General features: G+C 31.3%; 2 protein-coding genes across 3 annotated transcripts in view; one reads left to right on the top strand and one right to left on the bottom strand.

Annotated features, from left to right (window-relative positions):
- Positions 1 to 5440, top strand: part of LOC148609979 (uncharacterized) — a 163968-nt gene extending 158528 nt beyond the window's left edge. The window contains exons 15-19 of the mRNA XM_088541715.1: positions 658 to 788; positions 1780 to 1877; positions 2886 to 2937; positions 3488 to 3625; positions 4008 to 5440. Of these exons, the coding sequence (XP_088397841.1) occupies positions 658 to 788; positions 1780 to 1877; positions 2886 to 2937; positions 3488 to 3625; positions 4008 to 4112 (524 nt within the window). The 3' untranslated portion in view covers positions 4113 to 5440. The remainder of the gene's footprint in view (positions 1 to 657; positions 789 to 1779; positions 1878 to 2885; positions 2938 to 3487; positions 3626 to 4007) is intronic.
- Positions 5441 to 9207: 3767 nt separating this feature from the next.
- Positions 9208 to 23121, bottom strand: part of LOC148609982 (lipase maturation factor 2-like) — a 49113-nt gene continuing 35199 nt past the window's right edge. The window contains exons 11-16 of one of the 2 annotated variants that reach the window (XM_088541717.1): positions 22802 to 22901; positions 21125 to 21243; positions 18443 to 18567; positions 17639 to 17858; positions 15964 to 16066; positions 9208 to 14920 (exon numbers count right to left, since the gene is read on the bottom strand). In XM_088541717.1, coding sequence (XP_088397843.1) covers positions 14759 to 14920; positions 15964 to 16066; positions 17639 to 17858; positions 18443 to 18567; positions 21125 to 21243; positions 22802 to 22901 — 829 coding nt within the window. In that variant the 3' untranslated portion in view covers positions 9208 to 14758. Of the gene's footprint in view, positions 14921 to 15963; positions 16067 to 17638; positions 17859 to 18442; positions 18568 to 21124; positions 21244 to 22071; positions 22191 to 22801; positions 22902 to 23121 lie in introns of both variants that reach the window. The other variant, XM_088541716.1, reaches the window with a different exon arrangement.

The raw sequence follows: 23121 nt of genomic DNA on the forward strand, positions 1-23121 counted from the left end.
CCATTTAACAAATCTGAATGACATAACTAAACGTATAAATTGTTCAACTCGTAAATCTCCCCATCACAATTCTTAGATGGGTGGCTCCTTACTAGTACATTGTAATTGGTAAGCTCTAATTCATTTCTGTAATAACCATTTTGTCCTCTAACTAAACATTAATGATTACTTTGAGGAATTGATTTTGTAATGCTTAATATGTTGCATTTTCTTATGACTAAATGTATACTTCAATAGAAAAAAATTTATTTTCCAGCCCTATGAAAACTTTAACAAGACTGAAATTTCTTGTCCTGTGTACTTTTGATTTCTCAATCAGATGCCTATTTGGTTTATACTAGCTGGTAACCATTTTTTTGTTGTTCATTTGTCTATTTTTTACTTGCTTTCCAATGCCTTTTCTTCATAGATTTTCAAAATCTGTTCATAAAAGTCTCTTACAATTTTAAAATTATTTTAAGCATTCTATGTCTGGAAAATGATACTAATATTCTTGTAACAGTAAGTCTCTGTCTGTGATGAAATCCATAGTGAAAAAGGAATTAGGAAAAGCATGACAATATGGAAGCTTTACATGTTTGCATGATATAACGAATGCATCGTTGGAATGCTGGATATACCAAATTACCCCTTTTCTTACTAACAATTTTTGGACAGGTTCAAGAAGTCCTGATGAAAAGTATTCACTATCTGCCTCTAATCTTCGGAAAAAGTTTGCTGCCTCTATCAAAGCCAGTTCACTCGAGATTGAAAGTGGAGGACTGTCACCATCACCAAAGGAATCACCAGTGAGTTTTATATTTTAGATTTTGACAATCCTTATAGTCGTTTTTAAATCTTTTATTTTAGATCTGCTTGCTTTTATGATTGACATGTTATTATGTATACTGTTGTCCATCAATGATCTTTATCAAATCCATACAAACTGTTTATGTCACATTGGTTGTACTATTTATATCTCTACTTGTCCATCCGTCATTCTGTCCGTACATCCAAATTCTGTTGCATTTATCACTGCTCCCAATGGATGAATTGATATTTCAAAATTGGGTGTGTGGCTTCATATGGATGGAGTATACACTGTAAGTGATTTTAGGTTGCTCTCTGATATCAACTTCCTGCACCAGTTGGTGTATAACCAGCTCAACTATTGCCAAAAAGAGGAAGGGGTGGGGGGTGGGGGGCACACCAGCATGTTATGTGCTTAGACTAGCAAATGAGAGATAAAAATTAAAAATGGTATGCAAAATATTTTTTTCTTGATACTAATACTATTAGCCACAATTTTTTCTAACATGGTTTGTGTAAAAAGATTCAAGTAAAACAAAAAAACCAGTTTTTTACTATAGTTTGGTACATAAAACATGAAGTAATTTCAGGATTTAAGTGTAAATGTTTGTAAGAATCAGGCAAAATGGGAAAAACCAGGAACATGTAGGTCAAAACCCTGAAAATAAAATATCATTCAAGGATTCTTCCTTCCTCAATTTGAAAAGACCATTATTTGATCTCTATATCTTTGGATTTGCTCAGAATTTTTCAATAGAATCTTAGAAAAATGAGGTTTTTGACAAAGTTATCTGCCCTTGAAATGTTCATTTTCAGTGCATTTTAATGAAATTGTAACTCAATGGTCCAGCATGATATGGAAAATTTTGTCTGTTTTCCTTGATTCTGGTGGTGCAAATAGTCAAATTACACTATCAAAATGATGGGTTTTTTCATACTATGTTTCATGTACTGCCTGATTCTTACAGGGACTGACAATTAACTTTTCAGAAACCAAGTAGGAAGAACAAACAGGACAAAGATAAAGATAATTTATATGTTGTACTGTATCATTTTAAAGGCAAAGAAAAGGATGATATGGATCTCAGGTAACTTTAGGCAACTACATACTTCAGCAAAAAATGGTTGATATGGATCTCAAATAACTTTAGGCAATGGCATTCCTAGACAAAAAGGATGATATGGATTATAAGTTGCTTTAGGCAATTGCATTCTTTTATGCACAAAAGAACCATATGAATCTAAAGTTACATGGTAACTTTAGAACAAATTTGAATGCATGGAAAATAATAATGTGGATCTTTAGTAACTTTCAAACACATTTGTAAAACAAAGGCAAAAGGATTAAATGGATTTTAGGTAATATAAGGCAACTATTTCAGACTATTTCAGGTTTTTAGGCAACAAAAAGGCTGGTATTGATTTCAGTTAATTTTCAGCAAATGATTTTAATTATCTTGGGTGAAGAAAAGAATGATAACTATTCTGCATAAATTTAGGCAAATGGATCTCTGGTAACTTAAGACTGAAAATTCCATGTAAACTTTAACAAAAAAAGATGTTATATGGGCTTTTGGTGCAGAAGAAGTATAATAAACATGTCGTATAAAAATTAAAACAGATAAAAAACAATAATGAAGTTTGGATAATAAGAAAACTATAGTATATTGTCTGAAAATAAAAACTATATACAAATTTGGCACACTTCTTAGCCTCATCCATGTATTGTTTTTATATCAAGTCAATACACAGTTAATGTCTATTTAATTGCTTAGTATAAATTAAAAGTCTGTTATTTAATGAAAACTGAAAATTTTGATAGAAGGAAGTTGTGTTATAATAACACTACTGTATGTGTCTTTTCCTTCTTCCTTTTTGTCAGTCTGTGACAGATTTTGACAAAACTTGCCATATACTTAGTTTTTATGAATATCTTTCACCCTATCTTATATCAATTAAGGTCAATTTTGAAGATTACGATCAAAGAGGCATTTTTTATGCAAAAAGTGAATGCCATGCTTAATTTTGTCCTTGTATACTATTTATTTTGATCCATATCTCTTTATATTAAACTATATATCTATTTTATATTTTAGGGCAGGGTCAAGGGTCAAGGTCACAGATAGCTCAGATCCTGATTGGTGGAAGGTAAGTTTTGTAAAATGGCAATATCTCAGTGCATGTGTCCATCTTTGTCTTCCATTTCTATGGAAAAATCTAGTATGTTTAAATGGTAATGCATGGCTAGGGGCTACCTTATTTGGTCTGTTTGTTTTACTTGAATATATATACCCAGTTTTAGGCTGTCAAATATTAAGATAATTCGACTTCCTTTTGAATTGAATGAAATTAAAAAACAAAATGTTCTGTTGGTAGTAATCAACTGATAATCTTTAAAACACCTTGCAAAGGAAGTTTTCAGGGGCTAAATGGGAATCATCTTTTTGTTTCTCTGCCTGTTTCTTTCTGTCTTTTGGTCAGTTTTATGATTAATCTCTTCTTCCTTCTGTTCACATCCCTGGAAAGTGCACTTACAATGTAATTGATTTTGACGAAACTTAATTACATGAAAAGTTCAGGCAACTTGTGAAAATGGACATGAAACAAGACAATTATTGATGGCTGTTTACAAAGTGGGATAACTTAACTTCAAGATTATTCAGGTTATTTAAGATTCTTATTTGGAAATTTATTTCAGGGTAAATGTAATGGAAGATCAGGATATTTTCCCGCCAAATATGTCATAACCTTACTGAAAAATCAAAGGGTGTACCAAGTAACACATGCTATGCATTTGACAGATGGGGATATAGATATGAAACTTCATAAAGATCAGGTATAGTAAAACTCAAGATTTCGAATACGATAACAATATTTTGAGAATCCCTCACCCCCCAAAAAGACTTCAAGAATAGAATTTATTGTGTATTTTTGTGGTTTAAGCTGTATCTGAATTGATATTGTGAAAGGAGTGGAAATGATAAACTGTATATAGAAACAGGAAAGAAAGCTCAGAATATAAATACGAAAAAAAGACTCCTATTGAAAAGTGAATGCACAAGCCAACTTCAATCATGGACTAGATTCTCTAGCAACTTTCCTAACAAGACAAAGCAGGCAATCTATCTATTCATCTGTTATTACATACCCAATTGTTTTACACTAAAGTAACTATGGTCAAAGGGGAAATAATCATAAAGCATTTTCACTTTTTTCAGATCGTGCTCCAAATTGGGGAGGAAAATAATCATGGTATGGTACTAGTAAGAGCAGCGAACAATAAACAGGCTATGTGTCCTACCAAATATCTCAATGAAGTATAGCCAAGGTCTTCATACATGTGAATGGTTTACTTACTCTGTATGGTGTCATGTTTACCCAGTGAGGCAGTAAGAGACTCATTGATCAGTTTCTTGGAGTACATCTGAAGGCTAAACTCCAGTGACCCAGTTTCTTTAAATCCTACTCTGACATGCTGATATTTCTGTAAAAAGTTTAAAGATCAAAACCCATATGCTGTTTGAGCTGGTTATGAGTTACCCCAAGGTACCACAACATCAAATTTCGGATTGTAAGGTTAAGGTTCATTGAGGTACATGCATGATTTGCATGAAACTTGGTACATGTCTATATTAAACCAGGACCCTATATGTTCTGTACACAGCCAAAATTCAGTAGTAAACTTAACTATAAACCAACTTGTTGACATTTTTTGCATTTTTTTTTGGTGGTTTTTAACAAGATTCTCATTAATGTTATTTACAGTATATTTCACAATATATAGATCTTGTAGTCTTGTACTTGATTTTTTATTCATCAGGAATTTCTATCGTTTAAAACACCCAAAACTGAAGACTGAAAACTTGTTTTTAGTTTGCATCAATTTGATGCATAGTTATCAGAATTTTCTATTTTGTGTTATCAAAAAATTTATTGTAGTGTGGAAATAGTTAAGTGTCATATTTTTATTACCATATTTTTCCATAATAGGTTTTGTTGATAAGACAGTAGTCCTTTACTCCATAACCAACCACTACCTATGTTTTGAATGGGAGCTAGCGACCCATTCTTGTGAATTCACAGGATCACATGACAAGCCCTATTTGTTTTCATTGATGTAAAGAAATTAGGAATAAGTTTGTAAACACCTATGTTTTTGAATTGGAGCCAGGGACCCATTCTCATGAATTCACATGATCACATGACAATCCCTATTTGTTTTCATTGATGTAAAGAAATTAGGAATAAGTTTGTAAACACCTATGTTTTTGAATTGGAGCTAGGGACCCATTCTCATGAATTCACAGGATCACATGACAATCCCTATTTGTTTTCATTGATGTAAAGAAATTAGGAATAAGTTTGTAAACACCTATGTTTTTGAATTGGAGCTAGGGACCCATTCTCATGAATTCATAGGATTACATGACGAGCCCTGTTTGTTTTCTTCGTTATAAAAAAATTGAAGTTGGTTTATAGCATATGATATTGTAATGTTATACCTGTAGGTTCAGTAAACCAGAACAAAATTATTGCAAGTTATTGCAAATATGATATTGTATGTGCAGAAATTATTGGAATGCTATTATTGCAGAAAAAAAGAACACTGTTGAAATTGCAATATTTTAACTTTTTATATTAAACTGCCATTTTTCTGATTATTGCCAACATTAGAATAAAAATTTTGGTTTTGGTCTAAATTTACAAAACTGAAATGATAATTTCATGCAATAATTCCTGAATTTACAGTATGTAGAAATGGTAGTGTTAAAAAATACATGCACATGTATATAAGATATCACTTTTTTTTTTATCAAATTGGTCAAATTCTATGAAATGTATTTTTCATGAATCATGAAATCAAGCCAAAGTTGTAATATATTTCATGTAATAATTTATGCCATGTAAATATTAGTACAGGATTCCATCCACATTTTTTATACTTTTGACATTTAACCTGGTATTGCATGAATCAAATCACTGCTAGATCAATTTGTCAGTAACTAATTTTGCAGTAAATTCTGAATTATCAATCCTTTAACAGTTGATAATACATGAAAATAAGTTGTATGCTTTTTATAAAATACATCTTGTACATATATAACATATCAAAATGTACACTGTATCGATACATATAAAGAAAAAGCTATGTAAATGTACACAGTCTTTCACTTTATAGTTTCAATTTTTTACTTGTTATATGATGTGATCATTATGTAAATATATTCATTCACTTCTTACTTCAGACTACAGGCTGAAAGCTAAAGGGCTTTTTAAGGTCATGACCTTTGAAAATTCTGTTTGATGATGGTAAAAGTATAATGTCATTAGAATTTGACGAGAAGGGAAATTGATAGTTTAATGGGGTTTTTTTATCCTACGTAGATAAAATATTCAATTGACCAAATTTATCTTGGGTTTAATTTACGGGTTGGAAGGATAATCACTTGCAAATCTTGTTTTCTGAATTATAGTGTTGATGAAAGGGAGATAATTTTTTATGATAAAAGTTTAAGATTGAACTATTCATTGGCTTTGACTAGAACATTCCTTTTAATTGATGCTTTGATTTAGAACACAAGAATTCTTGATATTAATATGATACTTAGATTCATTGAGCTAATTTTTTGTAATGCAAAGTTGAAATAAATTACTTTTTTTTTCAAGTTTTGGATTGAGTTATCTCCCATGGATTTAAGTTAGAATATTCTTGCTGCATACACAAGAAACAATTTTGTTATGCATTTTCATGACCAAGAAATGGTTTTAGACATCTGAATCCCATCTTTTCACCCTGGCTATTGGCCTGATATTATACACAATCACATACTTGTAAATACTTCTTTTGTATTTTTCAATACAGAGATAAACACATAATCAAGCAGTCCAAGTGATTTTTGGTTATCTCATTTTCCACAGTTGAAGGGGCTAATACTTCAATCATCTTGTTCATTCACCAGTCTGTCTGTCTGTTCACAGTTCTCAGCTTTCACTGAAAGAATTCTGTATAGTTAGTATATGCTCTGTCATTGTGAATTGTAATATCACCCCCTTTCTTTGTTTTCAGCCCGTATACTATCTGTTAACTGTTCAACTTTTCATGTTTATTGATCACGAGTGGAGTATGCGAATGCATTGAACATCATGTAATTTTTCTATTATGTTTATATAATTGTGCAGGTCACAAAACTCCTGCCAGATCATTAGATGTTTTGATAATGTAAATGTTGATCATTTTTTATTTGACCTAAATGCACTTGTTTTTTTTTCATTTGTTGAGGTTTCCTTTTATGTAACACCTGGAAAAAGTATTGCAATACACAAACTTTCTATGTCAGGTAAATCACATCTGTTAAAAGTTACTGTGGACCTCTTCATTCAACCAAATTCTGCTTTTAATTCTTGTAGTTTTCAGTCCTTTATGTCATGTTGAACCATTTTGTACTTGTTAACTTGCCTTCCCTTGATAAAAGAAGTGTTGCAATACTTTTTTCCTGTGTGTATTATTTACTTGTTTTTTTGAGCCTCATTGTTCCTGTATTATTTCACAAATCTGTCAAACAGTCAAAATGCCTAACTAGCTTTCACTACTTAAATAAAATTAAAACTGTCTAAAAAACACAAATGAAAAATATCATCACTTGCTAATTGCAAATTTTCTAGATATTGCCCTTAGAACAAGAAATTAATTTGAAGTGGCCTGAATTTTTTTTTTCCAAGGTTAAAAAAAATTGTCCAACTACATGTCAACTGTTTATTATCAGGTTACAAACAACTGGTCTATTGTCCTCCTTAAGCAAAACAGGGCAAGAGTTCATGGTACCAGTTAAAACAAATGTATTCACAAATTTTAATTCATAAGAAAAAAAACCACATCTTCATGATTTTAGAAAAGCCTCCCAATGCCAAACATCACATATGTTTGGAGAAAGTATCAACCTTGCGACAGAAAATCTTTGATTAAAATATTGACTATAAGTGGTGCACAATGAACTTTTTTGTTTGTTTATTTTAGAGCGGAGTTGCCAATAAGTAAAAACATTATGTACAACCATATTTTATTTCTGGTGAAATATGATCATCATTTCATGTTAAAACGTGTAACTTCCGATAAAAAAACTTACTTAACTGTGGTAGAAATAAATAAGGTGTTTGATATCATGAAAAGTTATTTTGAATATTTTTTTAGGAAAGGGTTCAGGCATCAGTTTCAGAAGAACTTTTTAGAGTAAAAATGATTGTAAATTATGATGTCACAATAGAAAAAAGCATTGTGACTTCACAACTTAAAATACATTTTTTGTGAAAAGGTCTGCAGAACAATAACTCTGAATTGGGTATTAAGTGCACATGTATCTTCAGTCTTTGTATTTTTGTTATTAATTCCACTGGCCAATGAATTTGTATTGGACCTGTTTGTTTACCCTAATGTGCCAACAATAAACATTTTACTTATAGAGTTCGTGTTTTAATTTGACAGATTAAGCTGTGGGGGTGAATGGCCTTATATACCTATTCTGGAATCACATGGCCATAAGCTTTTGTTGGGTTTCCATGTTTGATAAAGTGCTGCAGGGTACATTTGTCCCCTTGAAGTTATTTTATATACTTTAAATGAATATTTATTATTGACTAATGGGCAATAAAAGAACTTTTCAATTGGACCATTCCCCACAAATTCATAATCCCTAAAATGTATCAATCCTAAATACATTGTACATGATATGATATAGAAGAATTTATTGGAATTATTTTAAACTCAACAGAGTTGTTAGTTATGATCTCAATGTCTGTATCTATTTTGATGAAAGTCATTTTGTTTGTTCACAAGAGTAATCAAGGGAAAAAAGTTATAGCGGTAATCAAAAGAATGTAATCCAGGGACAAAGACCAGACACGGAAAACAGACATACACAACAAAGAACATAGAGTAACTAAAATCATACATACAAAGTAACAAAAGTAAATGAGCAACTCAGACTCCACTAAAAATTGGGAGCATGGACCAGGTGCACCAGTAGGGTAAGCGTCCTCTGCTTTTCTAAAACTAGTCCCCGAATTGCTCATAAAAAGTCACAAGTTATGACATTTACTTGCTTCACTTGCAGGTGGGGAAGGGCACATTATGTACTCACAACACAGCTCTTAATCAAATAGCCATTGTTCTAAACCTGGTTTTACAGTATTCTGTGCCCAGTTTCAATAAAAATCACTAATTGAGATTTTCCTCAAATCCTTCCTCAACCCAAATTTTGACCAATTAGTCCAATTACCAAAGATTTGAAGAAGAACTCAAGGATATAAGGAAATTCTCCATTAGAGAAACCCAAGCCAGTTCAAGTCAAGTGGAATAAGACATGTAAAGAAAAATTCTGATATGCTACCCACCCAAGAAGAAGGCATTAAATATAATTTACAAAGCTTTGGAAGCCTTTATTTCAAACTGGATAATATATCATTATTCATTAACTATAGTATATATTTCAACATTCATGGCACAACATGTAAGGGAAGAGAGATCATAATGATAGACTGACAAAGTAGCAGTATTCTCAATACAGTTTCAGTGCTATATCTGGTGAGTAATTAATATCACCTTTTTCTTTACACCAACACCCAAGATTATTATCGTAATATAACATATCATAATCAAATTCCAGTTTGCTTTTCTACCTCAGGACTTAAGGCCAATCAGAACTACTTGGCCATTTTTGCTTCACTGAAAAATAACCTTGAATGCAAAAGGAGAATTCTTCTTGAATATTTGCCCGAATTGTGGTCATACGCAACTCAAAAAAAGTTCTATCCACCAGATGGCGCTAAAAATTTGGTTAGATATCACAAGAAATAAAGAACAATAACTCGGTCAAGAACAAGGAGATAGGTGAAAAAGTTATAGTAAAAATTTCAACCCATAAATCTATAATTTTAGACTACGATGCAAGCATATCACTGATTTCAAAAGTTATGTCCCTTACCCTAGGTCTACCTCATTAATTCAACACTGAAAGTGGGAACACAAACATATATTTGATACCATAATAAAAACAACACATAAAAACTGTATTGTGTCCACTAAAAAAACTACAGCCATTTTCATCAGTCACAAATGACTATTCTAGAGAGGCAATTAAACTATCTATTGGTAAAGCAAAAAACATTCATAGCTCTTTTAGTTATATATTTAAATGACTAAGTATTATTCAGATTTAGGTCAGAATATAGAAAAAAACATAATTAAAAAATATTTTGTCACAGTAAACATTCAATTTTACTTTCAACTGATGAAGGTGCATGTTAACTACAGAAAACTTGCTAGGAAACAAGTACAATTAAGGACACACTTTTCAACAATATACTATTGGTTTTTACAATAATTTTAAGCGAGAATCTAATTCTAGTCTCAAATGACAATATAAAAATATCACATGCAAATATATGTAATACTAAGCAGTAACAATTCTACAAAGTAAATCAAATTGCACATTGTTGACAAAAATAACAAACATTTCTTTCTCAAAAGATTTACTACTCATATTGGATAAGAATTGTACAAAAAAATGAATAACAGTCCATTTTGACAGAAACATCCATTTCAGATGTAGTTCTATTTTACCAAAATGTCAACTGTATATTCAGACATTACCATAAAATTTTTATCATTGTGAAAAATGTTGCAACTTAAAAATCCAAATGATAAAAAAAAAATTCTTTAATTTTTAGCATTACTGCTGGAGCAATTTTTTGTACTTACATATAAGTCATCCATGGTGCAATTTAAAGCGCCTTTACTGCCTTATTTCAGTGCACAAATCCATTATAACTAAGTCTAAATGTAAAACACCAGGTCTTTCAAAGGATATACTACAACCCCTATCAATTAAACAAGAGGCTCCCAGGAGCCTGAATCGCTTACCTGCTTAAACTTTTTTGCCTTTCAAGGGCAGTAACTCTAAAAAGGAGTAGTCTGATAATTTTGACCCAAAGACTTTGGTAGGACTTATCATAAGGATCATTTCAACAATTGAAAGTTTCTTCTTATTTATTAAAGTTTTCAAGATATTGGCTGAAAACTGCTAAAGACAAAATTTTTGCCTTTTGAGGACAATAACTCTAACTAAGAGTTGTTCAACGACTTTGATCTTTACACACTTTTTAGGCCTTGTCATAAGGACCATTTCAGCAATTGAAAGTTTATTTCCATCTTTCTCGTTTTCAAGATATTGGCTGAAAACTTCAAAACACAATTTTTCACCTTTCAAACACAATACATCCAACAAGGAGTCATCTGACAACTTAGACCCAATGCAGACCTCTGTAGGTCTTATAATGACACTTTGACAAGTGGTAGAATTCAGCTAAACCTTATAGTTTTTTAGAAAAACTTCTGTCTGACCCCTATGTTCTATTTTTAGTAGTAGCTTGCAACCACATTTTTTGACTGGTCAAAAATCCTCACCACAGTTCTATGCAGAACACCTAAGAAACATTCATACCAAGTTTGGTTCTGATTGGTCTAGAAGTTTCAGATGAGAGGATTTTTGAAAGAAATGTTGAAAAAGGGCAATAACTCCAACATGGCTTAACAGATTAAAACAAAATTTTGACCAGAGAGAGATCATGCTGAACACTTTTACCTCGTCAAAATGTACCTAAAACTAAAAGCTCTGGAGATACATGTGAAAAACTTCTGTCTGACCCATCTTTTATTTTTAGTAATGGTCGCCATGTTTTTCGATGTATCAATAATCCCCACACCAGATCTTTGCAGAATACCCAAGGAACTTTCACTCTTAGTTTGGTTCCAATTGGTCTCGTAGTTTCACAGGAGAAAAGTTATGAACAATTGTTAACCATGATGACAGACGCCAAATGATGGCAATAGCTCACTTTGCCTATGGCCAGGTAAGCTAAAAATCATTTGAAAATGCACAATTTTTAAATTTCTATATGCCAACCGGTATAGAGTACTTCAAAGTAAATTCTGAGATCACACTTGTGGTTTGCCTAAGTCAAACTAAATTTAAAAAAAGATTCAAGAAATTAAACTAACTTTCAAGCAATATAGTTGATTAAGCCAACACTACAATATGGAAATATACATGTACATGCATATTTACATACAATAACATTAGATATAATTCCCCATGCAAACATCCATATTAAATAAAATCAATTGACTTAAAATCTGTTTTTAAAAAAATAGCTGCAGTAAAGGTTTATTTTTCTCCACTCTATATGGTAAAATTTAGGTAATAAAATGTTAGGCAAAGCTAGAATTGTGAAAATTACCAAATTTACCATACCTGAAGGAGAACCAATGTATTTATGAAAACACTACTAACATTGTACTAACAGCAGCAGATCAAGAGATTATGGTAAGTGGGTTCTGAAAGGATTCCAGAAAAAAAAACTAATCCATGTAAACGTATTTGCTCATTTTTGCCCAAATATGGATATGAAAATTTTCCAACAAAAAGAGGATCTGGATCTGCTACTGCTACTAACACTGATATGGGTGTTATAAATGTCAGGAGACTCAATTACCATGTAATTTACTAATTGTCATGCACCAATTATATTTTAGCAAATGGCATACAAATATTTTGGCCAAATATTTATAATATACACTCATATTCAAGAAAATACAATACCTTACCATAGTAAAACTAGTGTAAATTGCACATAGATAAAGATGACACACACCATAACATTAAACTACAAATTATAGATACAAAAAGGCTTGTAGAAAAAAATAACCCAATTGCCAAACGAATAATTTAAATTGAAGTAGAAACTATACATATAAGTACCTATGCTAAACAACATCCATTCTTCCTGAGAATGTCTAGAAACATAAAAATTCCAAAATCCAATAACTATTGAGCAAGCTCTCACATTCTTCACCTCTACAATAAAGATCTCCATTTTTTATCATGTAAAGCTACCTTTTTACTGTACCAATATTCAGAATCATAGAAGTTTAGTCAAATATTGAAACTCCTAAAGAAAAGGTAGAAACTGCAAATTGTAATAAAGTTAAAAATATAAAAACTAACACTTTTTGTATCCAGTATATCTGGTAGTTTTTGTGGTTTTGATGTCAAAAATGTGTTGTTGTTGTGGTTTTTTTTTTTTTTTGCTTCATGTAATTCTTGTAGTCTGTAGCAGTACTTCTAAAATAAAGGGTAATTAATCTTGAAGTACCTTAGGTAAACATAATTTGAAATTACACTTTCTGATTTTGATTTCTGCAGTTTATTGGTAATCACATACAAAATTTCGCAAAAAATTTAGATTGCAGCTAAAATTGCCAGTTACACAGAACCACAAAAATTTTTACCCATAAATAAATGTATGTTCACAGTATTGTAGATGAAGTTATGTGAGGTATAAAAATAAATAAAGGTGGAATTTGAGTAAAACATGGTATTGTGGAGTATCAATTAATAGCTAACATGGGACATCATTAGAAAATCACAGTACTCAAGGTATAGTTACATCAATTTTTAGAAAGATGAGGTATGGTAAGACCCATATTTGGCCCTGTGTATGACTGGATGTTTTTTGTTTGTTGGGGTTTAATGCCCGAGCAGCAATATTTCAGCTATATTCAGGCGACAAATTTGATATGGAGAACATTTTTTCTGTAATGCATGGTTTTGGAAAATCAACCATATTTAATAATTAAAAAATGTGATATCCCGAAATTTGTTGTTTTTAGCAAATTTTAGGCTTCCATAAAACTGATTATTGATGTAATTGTGAAAATTTAAAACCCTTTAAATCATCTTTTAACTTCAAACTTTTTTTTTAAAGTAGGGGGCAAATATGGCCCTTTTGTACCTTATCATTTCCATTGATACATATGTATAAAACAATGATATAAAAAGTCCAAAACTTTACCAGATAATTACTAATGAATTCAATGACACAATTTTACATGGCCAGGAACATTAAAGAACACCCACAAATGTTTGTATACCAAACTTTTAAGTACCAAAAAACATTTAAATAAACTTCAACCAATGGTCCTGATAATACTGAAAAATAAGCTGAAACCTGTATTGAGTTTTAAAGTTTTTATTGTGATGACTGTCATAACCATAACCAAAACAAAGTATTCTAAAAAAAAAATCTTTTTGATAAAAAAAAAATGTTATTGATGGTTTCACTATAGAATACTACAAAGAGAGGTAAATATAACAACCATATATATATATATAACTGAACCTTTGAGTAAAATTTCAAAAAGACATAAACCTCATAATTCAATGATCTGCATAACACAGGGGACAAATAGCAGATTATATCATGCCTATATATAAAAGGTAAGCAAAAGACAAAAGATACAATGAAACCTATCTAAACCAAACCATGTATGAACTGAAAACCTGTCTAAACCATACACTCCTTTAAATCCATTCATACCAGTTCACACATAATTATAACCTGTGTAAAACTAACCCCTGTATAAATCAAACAAATTCTACAGTTCAGAAGTGGTTTGGTTAAGACAAGTTTCACTGTACTTATACACAATAAGGTATATATTTATTTTTGCATAAATCTCTTTCAAGTATGAAACATTTCAAAGGGAGATAACTTATCATTTGTTATGCAATAAATTTGGGAAGTATATTAAAAGTGTTTTGCATTATTTGAAAGGGTACACAGAAATGGTAAATGTATCTTACTTGTATTTTTTTCATTAATTTTTAGTGCTGAATCTGAATACTATAACATTAAATCAACTCCATCTATAAAATAGACAGCCTGAACGATTCTTTGAATAATTACTCATCAATCACAAAGATTGCACAGTACAGGAAACATGCAAGACATCATCAATTAAGTTTGTGGAGTCAGCCTTGAAAAGCTTATCATTAAAGTATTCCGGACATATGGATCACACAGAAGACTAAAAACTGAGACACTAATTTGAATAAAACAATAACACTTAATAACATTAAAAGATCTGTATCCAGCTCAGGAAGTTAATGACTAATGCTGTTGATAACGTAGACATGGTAAACAGGAAGCCCTCTGGCTGGCCGATCAACTCTCGGAGGTAACGTACTGAGTTTCCAATCAGTGTTGGTTTCTTTAGTTTCTTCTTGATTTTTTCATACTGAAATCATATAGAATGATCATATACAGATATAATTTAAATTACTGAGACAATCAATTCATTACAAAAACAATTATTACTCATTGTATAGTATAGATTTAGAATGCTAAGGAAAAAATCTCCCAGTCTTTTTGTAAGGATTCAAATGCACTGGAAAATATTTCCATCATTTTTTACTACTATATATGCAGTAAAAAATTATCATGTTTAATTTTGTATTATGATCAATATCAAAAATGCATTGATGCAGTTCAACAATGTAAGAAGCACACTTTATCAAATTCAGAGCCGAGGTGATTCATGCATGTCAAAGACCAACCAAACTGATTTTTATTTCTATATATCAGAAAGACTTACCAACCACATGACTAGTATTACAATGTAACCTGTCTAAACCAAATCTTTAAAGTTGTTCGGTTTAGAAAGGAATATGGTTTACCCAAGTTAAAATACATTAAAACTGATACAAAGGGACTTCAAGAAGTACCTGGATTAAGCAGGTTTTTGGATTATTCAGGGTTTGGTTTAGACAAGTTTTCAGATTATTGAGGATTCAGTTAAGACAGGTTCTCTGATTATTTGAGGTTTGGTTTAGACAGGTTTTTGGATTATTCAGGGTTGGTTTAGAGAAGTTTTTCAGACTAATCAGGGTTTTGTTTACAGGTTTTGGGATTATTCAGGGATTGGTTTAGACAAGTTTTTTTGATAATTCAGGGTTTGGTTTAGACAGGTTTTGGGATTATTCAGGGTTCAGTTTAGACAGGTTTTTGGATTATTCAGGATAGGGTTAAGACAAGTTTTTGGATTATTCAAGGTTTGGTTTAGACAAGTTTTTTTGCTTATTCAGGGTTTGGTTTAGACAGGTTTTAGGATTGTTACATAAAAATATAGCACATGTTGTCTGAAAAGGCATCATCTATTTTGTGGGTTATTTTGTATCTAGTATCACCCTCACCACTGGTAGTGCCTGAACTTTGTATGAATTTGTATTTAAATAGGAATTATTTGATCACAAAGCCTACATGTAATTTTAAAGAACAAACCCCTTTATGTTTGATAAAGTCCATTAGACTTGGAGTATCCTTAGAGAGTATAGGTAGGTATTCAGCTTTCTCCACTCTTCTCCACCAATCTACTGAGGAAGACCTGAAATAGACGACATTTTACAATCAATAAGAACCCTTTAGGTCCCGAGGTCAAAGAAATTCATGACACAGTAAACACTAAATTTTTTGCAGCAATTTAATTATAAATGCTTTTTTTATATGATATAACCTGTGACCAAAATTAAAACAGTGAAAATATTTTATCAAAACAGATTTGCATATATATATCCTTTATTCTCTAAACACCAACATCTTTGGTACAGAGATACAAATAAACAACAAATATATAATTAAGAACACTGAGGAAGGTAATAAAACACACGTACAACAAGTATAGTTATTAAAAGATGCACTAGAAAATTTCCTATAGATTAAGTTATGGCTCAATAAGCTATTACCAAGATTCAGAACAGGTAAATAACAGACACATATTTTGTGTTTGGCCCAGTGTCCTAACCCTACTACATTGTTTATAACATTGTGCAACCTGTTGGATTAATTAGTAGGATGAATGTGGACAGGATCAAGGAATAATTGAGTAATTACCAAAAAAATGTGAAATATTTTTAAAGCATCTAGAAAATTCTAAGTTGCTAAACTGATTTCTCATTGTTTACATTCTATGTTGTTTTCAGCTCTGACATGTGAGTATCATATCATATCATGAAGAATGCTTCACAAATTTAAACAACCATATAAAATAAAAGAAGGGAGCATTGTTTGGTTTTTGTTACTATATATTGTTAGTTGTGTCATATTTCAACCTAGTTCTGAACACCATACCAGCAGTAGATTCTATGGATTTATCTCCCTTGGTGAGCCAATTTTACATGGTTCCCCCTCAACTTCTCTGGGCAATGGTGTAGTAAATTCACTATTTAGGATATGCATTACAAACAAATAGATAATAAAACAAAAACTCAGTCACAATACTCTCATTAATCTTTTTATTTATTATCTCCCCTTGACCATAAAAAATGTAGAATGAGACAACTGGTTAAAATAAATGACTACTTCAGTGAGTGTGATAAGATAGGCCCTACAGCATTTCTCAAAATTCAAACTGACAATGTCCCATTCAAAATCAGAAATATTTTAAAGAAAGGCCTATTGAAGTTCTGAATATCATTGTTTAATTTTGTAATCCAAATCACTTATAAGTTATTTATGTACTTGAAAAAAAATTGTTCATCATAATGCTGTGTTCTTTAATTATTGGTATTATTATGGTGTTTCTTTATAAATTCCTTTTTATCAAGACCATATTATTGTGAGAGGATATTCAATGTAAGAACCCCAGTTTATATCATCGTCTTTTGTTCTATCCACTGTCTTCCACTCATGAAAAAGACAATTTTCTTCACTCCAAAAGAAATTTCAAAGCTTCAGATGGAACAAATTATAAAACCTATCAAACTCCTGTGCTTACTTTCACACAACGTTGTATGTGAAAATTTGAATTTAAATTTGGAAATCACAAAGCAATTTTTTACTGTGACATCAGTACTTGCAATTGCGAACTTAACACTTCAAAACTTACAGTAAAATTGACCACTGAACCTAAATTATTTTTCTGTGAGCTTACCATTTTTTAAATATGTTCAATACTTACTTTTTAGATTTTTTATTACTACTAGTATAATGATAATGGTACAGTTTAGCCCTGATGTATTTGGGCGGAGCATCAGGGAATGGATTCCTGCCAATTAGCTCTATGACCTCCTCTTGACCAGTGAGGAGGCGGTACACCAAGGTTACAAACCAGGGATTCTGTTGATAGCTGCCTAAAGCTGCAAACCATAGCTGCCAATCTAACCTAGGCTGATGAGGAGCTGAATATACAAAGAAAACAACATAAACCCATGAGCTGTACTCAAGTACTGAAACATAATTGTTTGCTTTTTTTTATTGATGTGTAATTCACTGCAATGCAGCTTGTATAAGCACTGTAAGCATTGAAATTTTAGTGGCAGTTTTATTTTGAACTGAGATTAAACTGTTCAAAAAATTTTCTTTGAAGAACATGTAAATAAAATTTGAGGAACAATGGCAATTCAAAACTGGAGGAAAGCAGATTGATTGCAGAAACCACGAAATAAGACGGGAGAAAATTTCCCAGTTTACTGCTAATAATTTGTTTTCCATTAGGTTGCAGGCAGGCATTTGTGTTGCTTTCTTTATGTCATGTAAGATTAAAGATCAGAACTGACATAGCATTTACCAAACAAATACACATCATGTTATTGTAAAATCATACTCCTAATTAAAATTGCTCAGAAAGACCCAAGAGTTTTCTGTGAATGAAAATAAAAATCTTAAATATCACTTAACAACAAAAATCATACCTTAATTGGAATGAAGTTTGATGAAACAATAAATGTTTCATTAGAATTAGGTATAGGTTGCTCTTACTCACCGACAATAGGAGGCACCTTGGACTTATTTCCAGGTTTATAGAGAAACTCATACTCTTGCCATCCATAATCCATGTTGTTACTGCCCTCTATAATGACTTCTGGACGACCTCCAACTCCTGTCATCCTAAAAAAAAAGACTTATAAATCATTAAAAAACAAATTTATTGCAAGTTTTTCAGTGAAATAATGGTGTGTGTCAAAATACAGCAATTCACAATGAAGCTTTTGAAACTAAATCTCATTTAGAAGGAAGGAACTTTAAGGCAAATGTTGAACATTTATAACTGATGAAAACAAAAAAGAAGTTAAAATACAATGTACTGAATACTGAACATGTATTACTAAAGCAGAAATTGTTATTAACACATTTTGCAATGATAATTGTTAATAATTTCAGAACTAGAGAAACAGAATCTAACATCATGACCAGGTAATTACCATGTTTCTACATATTTGAAATATATCCACACAATCTTAAAAACTTGAAGTTTAACAATTTATGTTGCAGAATCATAGTGAATTTTATTTTAGTTTAGCATAAAACTTTATATATTCAGATCAATGTCTGTACCATTTCTTAATACACAGTAATTTATCAAATAGAATTACTGATGAATGTTACACCAGAAACAATGGCCTATTCACAACTGACTATTAGACACTAATAACCCATCCACAACTGCACCATATGTTATATACAACAAGAACAACATACACTTTTGTATATCTCTTCATAGTGATCTAACACTGAATAAAGTTTCATGAGAATCCACTGAGCAAGAAGAAATGGACAAAGATATGTCATACAATAAGTCGAAAGATGCTAAGGTCCGTAGAAATATCTTCACATTACTCGGTAAAATCTTAAATTTCCTGATAATATGCATGTAACCACGGTCTGGAAATGCTGAAATTTTCATTAGAATCTGTTGAGTACTATAGGAGGAGTTGTTGACATCAATATGTTGAACAGACAAACAGACTGAAACTTATATGCCCCACCAAATTAATTTGCATACAATGGCAATTGTGACAAGAGGCTCCCAGGAGCCTGAATCGCTAACATCCTTAAATTTTTGCCTTTCAAGGGCAATAACTCTAACAAGAAGTTGTCTGACAATTTTGACTCCTTGCAGACTTCGGCAGGACTTATCATGAGGATCATTTCATCAACTTGAAGTTTCATTCTATCTATTATAGTTTTCAAGATATTGACTGAAAACTGCAAAAAATGTAATTTTTAGCCTTCCAAGGGCAATAACTTTTATATGCAGTCCTCTGACAACTCTGATCCCTGAAGACTTTTGTAGGCTTTATAATAAGAATCATTTCAGCAATTGAAAGTTTCATTCTATCTAGCATAGTTTTTAAGATATAGGCTGAAAACTAAAAAAAATGTCATTTTCACCTCTCAAGGCCAATAACCATTACATGGAGTCATCTGACAACTTTGATCCCTGAAGACTTTTGAATGCCTTATAATGAGGATATTTCAGCAATTGAAAGATATTGGCCAAACCTAACAGTTTTGGAGATATATGCAAACAAGAGGCTCCCTGGAGCCTGAATCGCTCACCTGGTTATTTTTTTGCCTTCCATGGGCAATAACTCTAACCGGAGTTGTCTGACAATTTTAACTCCATGAAGGCCTTGGTATGACTTATCATGAGGATCACTTCATCAATTGAAAGTTTCATTCTATCTATTATAGTTTGCATGATATTGACTGAAAACTGCAAAAAACGTAATTTTTTGCCTTTCAAGAGCAATAACTTTTATATGGAGTCCTCTGACAACTTTGATCCCTGGAGACTTTTGTAAGCCTTATAATAAGAATCATTTCAGCAACTGAAAGTTTCATTCTATCATAGTTTTAATGATATAGGCTGAAAACTGTAAAAAAAAATAAAGACCTTTTTCACCTCTCAAGGGCAATAACCTTATATGGAGTCGTCTGACAACTTTGATCCCTTGAAGACTTTTGTAGGCCTTACAATAAGCTTATTTCAGCAATTAAAAGATATTGGCAAAACCTAATGGTTTTGGAGATATATGCAAACATCTGCTGTACAACCCTTATGTTCTATTTTTAGTAACAGCAGCCATGTTTCCAAATGGTCATTATGTTAAGGATACCCTAAAAAAACAAAAATACCAACTTTCAGTAAGTTCTGTATAGTAGCTTTAGAGAAGAAGATTTTTGAAAGTAATAACATCAAAAAACAGCAAAAAACATCCAAAAAGGGCAGTAACTCCACCATGGGTCACAGATTTTCACCAAATTTGACCACAGATAGATCTCATCATGCTGAATACGTTCACCCAATGTCAGAATTTGGCTAAACGTTTTGGAGATATATGGAAAAACCTGCTGTCTAACCCCTATGTTCTATTTTTTGTAACAGGGGACATGTTTTTCAACCGATCAAAAATCCAAATGATCATCTTATGCAGGATACTCTTAGGAACAGTCGTAAGTTTCATGCAAATCTATTCAGTAGTTTCAGAGAAGAAGAAGTCTAAAGAAATTGCTAACGACGACAACGACAGACGCCAAGTGATGTCAATAGCTCACATGGCCTATAGCCAGGTGAACTAAAAATGTTGGGTAAGGCCTTTCTGACATTTATCCCATAATCGTTATTGCTTTTTGTAACAAGTAATAATAAAAATGTCCTTACATTCTAAATAGTCCATAAGAACTGGTTATTTGAAAGGGTTCAAGTTTTTGGTGATAGTTTTGTACACTCTGTGGTAATTTTTGGAAAGTTTTCCCATCAAGCTCATAAGTAAAAGATACCTGTAATGAAGACATGAAAGAAGAATACATAAAATCAAACAACTAAAAAATGATCTATGAGAGACTAATATATGAAAATTATAAAAAAGCACTTTTCTTCATGGATACCAATTGTCGTGATGTGATTAAGTTGCCCAACAATTAAGGCCCTCCCAAGTTAACTTTTTGGTTCTCAGATCATTTTCCTGAAAACCAATGAGGAAAGGAATTTTGTATCTCTAACAAAAACAAAATGTTACATTTTTAATTTTAGTTCAATTTTGAAGAGAAATAAATCCTAGTTATGGTAGAACTGTAGAAAATTCCAATATAATCAACTCCATCCTCTAACGGGTTACACCTGCCTCCTATTTTTGGAATAAACATGAGTTAAGTGGTACCATAAAATGAGACAAAAGAAGGCCTGAGAATCAAGGAATAATCTTTAGTTGGCCTAACAAGAGAAGGTCTGAAAATCAAAGAATAGTTGTCCTAAGTTATGATATAATTGCTAAGACATTAAACAATTACAGAGATTTTTACAGTAATGTTAACATAAAATGTGAATTTCCAGTTTAATCACATTAAAGAACAAAATTTAAAGGATTTCATAAAAAAAAAAAAAAATAATAATAATTTTACAAATTTACAATAATTTTTAAGTAGCTGTTCAGAAAACCAATCTTTAGAGTTAAACATGATTATTCCATGCAAAAATGAATTACATTCAGGAAAAAAATTGCAATTCATAATTCAATAAGTTATGGTACATAATTGGTATCCTATGAAAAAATATACTTTCCAAGTATTAAGATATGATACAGCATTCAATAACATAGTGTTTGGTACCTTTTAAACAAACCATAAGAACTAATCAAATGGAAGTCTCTGGTTTTATCAAACCATGTTGTAATATCTGTCGGCAATAATTTTTGTGATGACGAATGTAGTCCTCTTGTGAAAGGCACCTAAAATATTTGCAGTCATTAAATGAATTTCAAATATTAAAAGTCAAAAAAGAAAACTGTTCGTATTGTTACATTGGCTGTGTTTTAAAAGTAATGGCAAAAATTGCACTAATAAAACTGGGGATGGTTCAAAAGAAGTGTTTTTAATTTCTATAAAACTTTGGTAGAAGAACCAGTCTTGAATATGTCAGTTCTAGTCCTAAAATTATAGATGAATTGGTTGTATTTTTATCATTTTTTTAAATTTCTTAGCTCCTTCTCCCTGCACCAAAATTCTTGGAAGAGTTACTGCTCTTTGTTTCTAGTGATATTAAATTAACATTTTTAGCGCCATCTGGTGAATGGAACTACTTAGATCCATGAATCACTACAATTTCAGCAAATGATTTAAGAACAATTTCTTCTTTCAGCATTAGAGATATATTTTATAGTAGAGTGTAAATGGCCCAGTGGTTCCCATTGTAAAAAATGAACATAAATATAATATATATATATTAAGAAATGATCAAACTTTTGATAAAACATTGTCTAAATTGATGTTTTGCTGATATTCCAAAATAAAACCTAGCACTTCAGTGTATGTATAAATTAATCTAACAAAGATAACTTACCAGACTTATAGAAAACATTCCTACAGCTAAACATCCAAAGACAACACATAGAACTGCAGATATAACTTTCCATACCACACTGTAACTCGTTATAAAACATCTAAAATAAAACAATCTTCATGAAATATAAAAGACAATATAGACGATGGAACCTAATATAATTTCTTCAGGTAATGGTCATTTAATCAAGGGAGGACCAACTCTATTCTCTGAAGTTTTCTACTGTATATTACTTGCTGCATGATTTGATGCGTGATTGAAGTTTGTGTTTTAGAAGTGATTTTGCAAGTAAAGTTCCGCAGTCATGAGAGTAATATTAC

Source organism: Perna viridis, chromosome 8 (assembly GCF_037379345.1).
Source record: "Perna viridis isolate PV_CMFRI_1.1 ecotype Kerala chromosome 8, ASM3737934v1, whole genome shotgun sequence".
NCBI lineage: Eukaryota > Metazoa > Mollusca > Bivalvia > Mytilida > Mytilidae > Perna > Perna viridis.